The sequence below is a fragment of the Strongylocentrotus purpuratus genome, unplaced genomic scaffold (genome assembly GCF_000002235.5).
Source record: "Strongylocentrotus purpuratus isolate Spur 01 unplaced genomic scaffold, Spur_5.0 spur5_scaffold_5, whole genome shotgun sequence".
Taxonomy (NCBI): Eukaryota; Metazoa; Echinodermata; class Echinoidea; order Camarodonta; family Strongylocentrotidae; genus Strongylocentrotus; species Strongylocentrotus purpuratus.
The window spans coordinates 42,106,310-42,116,474 of NW_022145611.1; the positions used below are offsets into that span (position 1 = coordinate 42,106,310).

Consider the following 10,165-nt stretch of genomic DNA (forward strand, 5'->3'; position numbering starts at 1 on the left):
GGAGAGCTATGATTGATGCACTACATACATATCACACACTTGAGCCCAAGCGAGATCAACCCCTTAAATAAGCATAATCGTTGCCCATGGCAACATTCGGCTTAGCATAACACTTATCGTCTGAGATGATTGCAAACACATCCAGCTATTATTAATACATATCCCTGATTTATTACAAGTAGTGTACAACAAGGGGTGGGGTGATTTGAGTACATGTGTTATGGGTACTTACAACAACAAATCTTTTATACAAAAAAAGACATTAACAAATAAAAGAAATTGAAATGTAGCAATGGCATTGTGAGAATAATTGCACAGGCAAGAGAGCATGTCCTTTGTAAATTCAAACCTAATTTATGAAAAACGACTACACCAACGTCATAAAAATGTTTTGACTCTTTTCTTTTCTGAAGCTCAACTTTTGTTCCTTATTTGACTACCGGTATTTATCTGTTCCGCTTTGTATGCTTCAGACACGGATGCCTAACTTCAAAAGCTGAGAATTTTAGTTGTGGTTAAAATATAAAATATTTTCAATAATCTACCGTACGGTATTTGGAGATTTCTTATTTCAACATAATTCATTTATGATTTACATTTGGTGCATTGCTTCCCCCTCACCTCCCCCTGTATGATATCTCTAAAACAAAATCTAGAATGGTACTAGGAGTTATTATTCTTGCATGTGAATAATGTTATAGCCAGCAATAGCATATCATAAAAATGCACAATGAGCATCGATGGAACCAGTTGCAAGCTCCTGAACATCACAAGGGATGTTAAAGATTATTAAAATTTTGCTAAAACACAGCTTGTTAAGGGTTTCCAAGTTGTCCTCATCTTAAAAATTCAATGTATTGCATCTTCAAGCATACTTTTATGCACTCACATCAACTTCCCTTGCCTTTCATCCACTCCTGTATTATCTGATATAAATATGCAATGATCATATATGCTCAAAGAACTATCAAGTCTATAAATGTATTGAAACTGGTTTTGAATTGCCTCTCTTTTGAAGTGGAGGAGAATGAAAGCCTCCATTTGAAGTGGTCCAAGCCGTTGAGCAAACATACATTGTATTTTATGTTGCCATGCCAACTTCATATATAGCTCTCCCTTTCTGAAAGAGAAAAGAAATTTGTTATGGCGTAATCTGATACCAGCTGTGAGCATGACAAACGAGAAAGGCTTCTGGGGAAGAGACAATTGCCATGGTTACCATGTAGCCAACAGGAACTTTTACTCTTCTCTGCTCTTCACTGACGAGATTAATCCAAATTTGAGACTAATTTGGTTGTCATGGAAACTGCAAGCATCACTGCCATGTGAGATGTGTTTGTGTCTCTTGCTGCTTTATAAATATCTTGAGTGTGCATTGTCAATCATGTCAGTCTCAATCTTGCTCAATCTTATCTCTAGGGAAATTGATCTTCTTCTTTCAAATTCATTCATCCCCCTCCCCACTCCCATGCATATTTGTATTCTAAATTTAGAGGATACCGTTGTGATATTAATAAGATCTGAAGTACATAAACTACATATATGCCCTTTACAATGTAATGTATTAACTGACAGCATGATTTTATTTAAAGGTAGTCTTGATTGAATGCACTTTCCTATTTGTCAATTGGAGTATCTCAATCTTCCATTTCCCAGAGTAATGACCATTCATTTAGTTTTAATCAAAAGTGATGTGTATCATTTTCAATTCATTTTCATAGAATCATGAGTATCTACAAAAAATCAAATAGAATTTATAACTACACTGAAGTCAAAGGAAATTATTTTTACCCGATCCGATATTAAATCATTTTCAATATATTAAAGAAGTTTAATATTAGGTCACAATGTAATGTAATTTTCTTGTTTTCTTCTTATTTCAAAACTTCCCCGTCACGCAACTCCTTTTATTTCACCAAGGTCTCTAAGAGGGCAATGTATCTTACTTCACCCTTGTGATTGCCCTCCTTACTCTCCTGCAAGTTCTCATTCTTTCTTTACATCTCTCCTGTATCTCCATCTCTTGCCCCCATTCCCTCACTCCCATTCCTCTTTCTCACTCCACCTCCCCCCTTCCCTCTCTCCAACCACTCCCTTCTTTCTCTCTCTCTCTCTTCCACTCTCTCAATTTATCTTCTTCAATCTATTCTATCCCCCTCCACCCCCTCTCTCTCTCTCCTCCAAATCTTTATCTTGCATACTTTAAAACCAATTCTTCTACATCTATTGTTTCTATCTGTAACGGCAAAGAGCAAAAAATTGACACAAAGACATTATCATTCATTCCATTCATATATTCAATCCACAGTATTGGCCAAGGTCTAGTGCATCTTTTTCAAAGAGGTTTCTTCTTTTCTTTTGATTCTGGACCAATCTCCGATGAATTGGTGTGACCAGATAGGCAAGATTTAAAAAAAAAAAAATCTCTCTTTTTACAATGTCATTAATCTTATTTCTACCATTAATTAATTATAAATGAACTTCAATCATGAAAATTAGCTGAAAATACCCCAACATCCTTAGTCTATGCATGATCAAAATAAGATTACTGCTGTAATACAAGATTTCTCATGTATCTGCCTCACAATGGCTGAATTTGAACACAGATGGCAGTATTCACATTCTAAAGACATGACAGTATCAATTGTAAACACGTTGAAAATAATCCCTTTTCATATTTAAAAAGAATGAACTTGCTTGATCAGAAAGGCAATTCAATTCCCATGTGCCATAATTAACATTTGTTTAAAAGGTGTCTGAGTTCTGGTGTATATTATGTTGACATATTATATGTAAATTTGCTTTTTCAATCTAATTCATAAGATGGAAATAACTATTTACTGTCTCAAATGCTTCTTTTCAGAAGTAGGATTTTTATTGGTAATTCCTCAACAATTCATTATCATTTTATAAGGTATCATGCATTACTGCTGCATATATTCAATGCTTCTCACATGTGCATGGCAAACACAATCAAATTACTATTTAAAAAAAAAATCTTTTGAAAATGTAGGTATATTGATATCAATTTCTAACACTGCTAGTGACTCTCAAATAATAACATTGGATTCCTCTAGCAACATTACAGGTGTTGCAATTGCTGTCTTTTCAAGACACATAGAAAATATCATCACATATATAATATATAGATGTAAAAAATGTATCTTCCATTATCTTTTAAGCTGAGCTGAAGGCAATGATTTTGTTTCCTACGCAGGAATATTTTCCAAACTTGTCATTACTTCAAAATCTTTGTCACAATATTAAATTTTTTAAATGGAGAACTGTTTAGTAATACACCAAATTTCCCTAAGATACAGCTGTAACACAGTGTTGTCTTTTAAAAACACATAGAAAATATCATCACATGTGTACTGCATGTAAAACACTGATTATCCCCTTTTATCATGTAAGCTGAGCTGAAGGCCATTATTTCTTCTGCTGGGATTTTACTCATCATCATTAAATTGGAAGAAGACAAAATCCTTGTCACAATGTTAAATTTTTATTAGGGGGAAATCCAGAAAGCAAAACATCACATTAACAGAGCAATGACGCACACGTCCTGATGATACACACCATTGGTTTGTAACAATGCGGACAGCAATATATGGTTTAAAAAAGCTGGCACCTAAGGCTAGTTCTTGATTATCATATTTTCTTGAGTCCACCCAAAACATGGCTCTCATTTGAGAACACTCTGCACTTTCCTGTACTGTCTTCAAACAATCTCGTCACAAGCAAGTCTACTGAAGGATTTACGATCACTTTCGAACAGTCTGTGTATACCTTAAATTTGTTTCATCAGTTTGCAAAATGCTTTATTGACAGCTTTGCAGGGTGGACCTATACTGTTAAGCACAATCCAGTCGCTGCTCAGTTCATTCAAGATTAGAGGATCACTTAAAAACATCCTGTGCCATTCTACAATCTTGAAGCTTATCAATGCATCCAAGGATTGGTGATGACTTCAGAACATCCTGTGCATACCTATGCTATAATCAAACAGTCTTGCATTGTAAAACTTTCCCTCCTTGTCCAGGATGTAGAAGAGCCGGTGACCTTTGACCTTGATGGGCAGCTGGGTACGGATTCCATCTCTAGCATGTTCACAGGAGGTATTGTTGATTGATGTAGTGAACCTCCAGGGTAAGCCAAAGAGACCATAGGTCTGGATGGTGACGCTCTCACCACCCTTCCTCAGGACGATACGGTAGATAGATCTCCTCGAGTATACCAGGGATGCTATGAAGATGATAGAACCTGCAAAATACAGTCAATCAGAGAGAATCATGTCATAGGCGAATGCAGAGGTAGTGAACAGACAAGGCAAGCAAGAGGTAAACCTGACAAAGACACAGAGAAAGAGAGAGATACCTAAATTTCTTCACAGCTTAAATCCTATGTTCATGCCATTAACCCATTGTCTTTGGGGACCAAGGGGTCATTTTTTGAAATGGTTATAACTTCAAGATCAATCAAATCTCAACACTGTCACTCAACTTATCTACTACAGTGTAAGTGTTAAAAACAACTGTACCTGCCAAGATAAGCGACAGCTCCCAGAACAATTCCTTGTTTGACTTCCAAACCTGCCATATCTTTATAGGATGCCATTTCAAGGCAACTTTAGGTTAGCGAAAAAATTAAAACTGAAAATTTATTTTAACACTTATTTTTTGATCTGCAAGCTCTTTCACTGATTAGTTCTTATTTTAGTTAATATAAAATCATTATACAAATAAACAAACTGTTCTTATAACATTCTAAAGTCTTAACAAGTAAATAAGATAAATATTGTTTGTACATACATGGGCCTACCAAAGAAAAGCCACCTAAGATAAAATAGTCTATAATTACAGACCCATGTGAACGAGAATGATTTTCGTGTAGGTATTTCTCTAGATATTTTCCATTTTCAAGCATAACCTTGATATAAATCATATGAGATAATCATTGTTAAAACTGTGAGTCATAAAGTATCCTGTTTTCATTATTTTCATAACTAGAAATAGAATCAGCGTTTTTTTTTTTAATCGCATATAGTTATGGTATCTTCTGACTCACAAACCTTGCGTTTCATTATTGCTTATTTCATGTTTGTATCATGTGTCCTACCAATCTCTAATATTTTTTCTTTTTCAAACAGTTTGAGTGAAATTAAGCCTCATAATCTCTTTGGGTAATTCAGAATAAAATCTGATGGATCATATCAAAGAATATCCTATGGGAATAGGGGAATTCAGAAGTCGGCAGGTAAATGTGAATTGTCGATCAGAATATTATATTCCTACAAATTTTATAATTTACATTTAATAAACTATTGTAGATAGTTAAAGCTCTTGAAGAGAAAGAAAAAATCAAGTGCAATAACAACAACAGCCTTATCAAGAGAAATCATAAAAGTATATTTTTGAAGCTATTGCCTTGGCTTCATCGTTTGGACAATATACAAGTGCTTTATGGAAACTAGAAAATTCTAGGGTAAATTGTTGGAAAATGATGGGTAATTGCAACATTCTTTCCTTCCATTTTTTAAATTCATTGTTTTAATTCTTGTATGAACACTGGTATTTTTCATGAAGGAGCTTACCAATATTTCATTCCTGTGGTACATTTATATTTGTAGGTGTTTTTGCATTTTTTGTGTGTGTTTGAAGATATTCCTGATCTATTTTCTATAAAAACATAGCTACCTGCACCGAGGCTGAGTCCAGTGATAGTGTACCGCCAAATTCTAGTGCTTAGTTGCACCCTTATTCCTGACCATGATTTCCAGTTCTTCACTTCTTTTGGAGGACCTTCTTCTCCATATTTCACCTTCACATAGGTATCAGTGTCCTTCATGGTTAGGAACGCTGTGTGAGTCAGGTAACTCCAGAAGAACACCTGCGCACATGCAAAGGCTCCCAGCATCCTAAAGAAAGCGGTCTTGTCGCTCTTGTAGAGCAGTATGTCCTTCGTGACCTCGGTCTTAGAGTACCGACTGCATGATCTCAAGCATGGAAGAAACATTCTACCAACATCATCCCGATCCCATGGAAGTCTGTGATTCCTCAGAGCTAAACTGTTTAGTCTAGCCGTCATAGGTACTCTGAGGCATGTTGTGCTGAATCCTGAAGTGTTGGGAGCCCATGTTAAACTATGCCTCCATATATGGCAAGTCCAGACCTTCGTCACTGGATTGCAAAGTCTTGTTGATGAAAGCAGAGCTGCAGAAAACATTGTGCCTCCTGCATAGGTATCACAGGATTAACCTGATGATAGGTGACTGGCATTCAGAGTCAGACTCTGTACTGGATGGGGGAAAACATGAAACTAAAATGTAAATAGACCTAATATGACATTTAAAAAATTAGCGACTGTAATCTCAGATCCTCATTAAATTCATGAAACTAATTCAAATAAAAAATTGATGATCATCATAACAGTCGCTAACTTCACACACACACACACACACACACACACACACACACACTCGCATCCCGGCCTACTGTCGGTATGCACTTGTACTGTGCAGCGGTTTGCCGTGAAACCTGGGGGCCGTTTCTCGAAACCGTCATAACTACAAGATCAACGACATCTCGCCACTGTCGCACAACTTGTCAGCTAAGTGTTTCACGAAGCCGTCTTTGCCAAGATGAGCGACAACTTCCGCGACAAGCGAGTTGTCACTGCTCCGAACCTGTCATATCTTTTTAATTGCTGTAAAGCGCCATCACAAGTCAGTTTGTTGCCATTCCATGGGCCGCGAAATGGACGATTAGTTTCACTATCATTTTGAGAAAAATATAGACGAGTTCGGTACGTAATTCTCTGGGATGTGAAATGCAAATATACAAAAGTGAGAATACAAATTATACAGAAACTTTAAAAACCTGAATATAAACATTAAATCACAAATTATTAAACTATAAAATATAAATAAGAGAGGTAAGAATGTTACACACCGTTTTCCATAGTCGATCCATAGTCTTTTCTTAGGATACCGTCATACCTTTGGGGCCTATGTGCATTATTATTCCCTCTCTAATTACTTTTTCCAAATTATATTTTCAATATCAAATCAATTATATAACGAGTATTTATGAGACTCTAGAATAAAAACTGGCTGAGAAAAGACATTTTGCCTAAAATTCCTCGTCACAATAAACAAAAAAGTACGTATTGATAAACTATCACATTACGGTATCCTTCAACTAACTTTTGATTCGACTGTCAAAAAAAAAACACTCACCGGTTTTTCTTTAATTTAAGAATCTTTACAGAAATATGCAAATCGTTTGATGATGTAAATATGATAATGACACTATTTTTTATTTATTTTATGAGAATTTATATGTATATTTTTCTTTTTGAACAATTTTAGCCCCAAAACTTGTTTTGGGTTATTCTTGATAAATCAAATGGATCGTGACAAAGACTATGTTCTTGAGCTGCTAGTATCGCGATATATCGATATCATGTCTGTCATGGCTTTGTGAAACGGTTTATCCGCTTCATGACATCTCCGTAGGTCGCCGACAAAGATATGACTGTCATGGAGTTGGTTTCGAGAAACGGCCCCCTGTGAGAAAGCAGATCTAGTAGACCTAGTCTACTGTCTGTTTTTAGGAAATATAGGCCTAGATCTACTCCAAAAAAGATAAGAAAATTGACACGATAATGACTTTTAAATCATGAACATTATTTGAACAATATTGGTGTGTTAATAGTTGGGTATCTCCACGCCGGAGTCACGGGTTCAAATTGAGATGACGTGTGATAATTTATAGATAGACTCTATTAAACTGTAGTGGTCTATGTTACCGACACCACAAACACAAAGTCTAGTGTGACGGACTAGGTCTAGAGTAAGACGTTTGACAAATTTATTTATGTTACTTGTTTATTTCAACCCAGAATCAAAACTTGTTATGATGAGAAATATAATGTTAAATAATGGAAGCTTATCTCACGTTAACTAGTTTAAACTGACTTGGGAGTTAGACTTTCTAGGTCTTAGTGGGTGATTTTCTTCGTTATCCGTGACAGACCGTCCTTGCCGTCCAACGCAAGATTAGAAAGTTATTTCGGATACATAAATTAGTAAGCAAACGTGACGCGTAATTCTCTGTCAACCGGCAGGCAACCATACCATGCACATGTATAACCAACACTGTGAGCAAAACCAAAAGAAAGAGAAAAGAGAGGAAGAGGAAATAAATTGAGAGATAAAATATGAAGAGGAAGAAAGTAGAAGAACGACAACAAAAAAAAGGGGTAGAGAAAGTGACAGGAAGGAGAAATGAAGGAAAAGTGAAATAAAAGAAAGACACATGAGAATAACGAGGAACAAACTTGGGTCACCCCAAAACAGTTATTACAGAAAAGTTTCTTGTCCAAGACTTTAATAGACAACACTGGCGTACTGCATGGCGAGGGAGCTTTTGGGCAGCAGCCCCCCCCCCCCCCCAGACCAAAACAAAAAAGGACTCAGACAAACAAAAGAAAAGGGAAAGAAAAGGTTAAAAGTAAAAAGAAAAAAGAAAGAAATTAAATTAAAAACAGATATCAAATAATAAATAAAAATAGTTTTATCAAGTGTTTATAACGTCATACAAAGATTTGGGGTATAACTTTTGATATAAAGCCCATGCACTCTGTAATGTTATAGTCTAGAAAAAAAAAAGTATTTTGTGATTACCGGAGAACGTCCTTCAAAATGCTATTATTGTACGCAGATGACAGCGTACTACTCTATTCAAATCCCGATCCTAAATATATTGAGGAAAAGCTCAGTGAACAGCTGTCTACGTGTGTCGATTGTATGACTGATAATAAGCTTTCTTTACACTTGGGAAAAACAGAAAGCATATTGTTTTGTTCGAAAAGTAGTTCTAAAAATTCATTTGAATTCAAAGTGACACACAATAATCAAGTAATCAAGAGAAAAGATTCTGTGAAGTATTTAGGCATTGAGTTGGCTATAGCGCAATTTAATTTTCATTTTTAGTAGAATCAGTTGTAAAAAAAGCAAATTCTCGTCTGTAATTTGTGTACAGATATCAAAGTTGTATGGATTTAAAAGCAAGACGTACACTCTGTTTTGCCCTTATTCAATGTTTATTTGACTATGCTAACCCTGCATGGTATAGTAACATAAACAAGTCAGATAAAAAGAAGTTGAAGATTATACAGAACAAAATGGTGAGATTTATCAACTGTTCCGGTCCAAGAACTCATGTTGGCTACAGCGAACTTTCTAAAGCTAGTTTTCTTGAAGTCGACCAAAGATAAAAACAACTCGTACTGCATCACGTGCATAAAATATATCATACTAGGTCGAATCATTACATTTTGTATATACTTATGTTTTCGTACGTTATAGAAATTCTACAAATTCATCATTATTTTCCTCTTCTTCCCCCTCCTCTTTTTCTTCTTCTCCTTCTTTTTCTTTGAGTACTTAATATCATTTCTATCATCAGTTTAATGTTGTTATTATTATTATTATTATTATTATTATCGTAATTCTTTTATTTTCTGTCTGTAAATATTACTATTTTAACTTATTAATTTTATACAATAAGGGACCCCACTGGAAATAAGCTCTCGAGCTTTCGTTGGTTATCCTGTTCAAGCTGATTTATTTTTGATTTGTTATTATTGTATATGTTGGAAGCTTGTCGAATAAAAATAAATCAATCAATGATTGATTTTTATGTTGGTACGTATCTCCCATGAAAGGCGGCGGAGCGCCATCTAAAGTAGGGGGGAGGGGGTACCAAAAAAAAAAGGCACAACTTGGGACTCCTACAAAGGGAAACCTCAAAGCTAAAGTATATAATTTTTAGACATTGGTATATAAAGTTATAAACCCTTAGGCCTACATTGTGATTACATTATCACGGATGAGCACCCAGGGACCCGCCTTGGGGCTCTTTGTTGGGCCCAGGGGGGTAGAGGCCCCAGAAGCTCAAGGGTTTCAGGCATTTAATTACGTGAGAATTTTAATTATATCCTTCAAATTTTATTAGAAAAAAGAAGCTGCACCAACCACCGTATTTTCTTTTCCATAGATGTTTCTGATTATTCATTTATTTATTTAGTTATTATTATTATTTTTTTTTGGGGGGGGGGAATTCCTCACGATAATCCTTTTGGAGTGTTTAAGTCTTTTTTT

At 35.4% G+C, this 10,165-nt stretch overlaps 1 protein-coding gene across 2 annotated transcripts; it reads right to left on the reverse strand.

Annotated features, from left to right (window-relative positions):
• Nucleotides 1–2,273: 2,273 nt before the first annotated feature.
• On the reverse strand, nucleotides 2,274–8,070 carry LOC100890362 (transmembrane protein 223). Of its 2 annotated transcripts, XM_030998961.1 has the most exons (3): nucleotides 7,959–8,070; nucleotides 5,697–6,296; nucleotides 2,274–4,263 (listed from the first exon to the last, which is right to left on the reverse strand). In XM_030998961.1, exons 2-3 carry the CDS (start codon nucleotides 6,223–6,225, stop codon nucleotides 3,971–3,973), a joined length of 822 nt encoding a protein of 273 aa, XP_030854821.1. In that variant the 5' UTR covers nucleotides 6,226–6,296; nucleotides 7,959–8,070; the 3' UTR covers nucleotides 2,274–3,970. The 2 variants fall into 2 exon arrangements, with proteins under 2 accessions (XP_030854821.1, XP_030854822.1); XM_030998962.1 differs by lacking the exon at nucleotides 7,959–8,070 and having other exon boundaries at nucleotides 5,697–6,388.
• Between the last annotated feature and the right edge of the window lie 2,095 nt (nucleotides 8,071–10,165).

What these genes read in the sequence shown, in the direction of transcription:
- LOC100890362 (XM_030998961.1), bottom strand. Translation starts at nt 6,225, where the DNA reads ATGTTTTCTGCAGCTCTGCTTTCATCAACAAGACTTTGCAATCCAGTG. An exon ending in TGGACTCAGCCTCGGTGCAG is followed by an intron (nt 4,264 to 5,696) that starts GTAGCTATGTTT and finishes TGTATTTTGCAG; the next exon opens with GTTCTATCATCTTCATAGCA.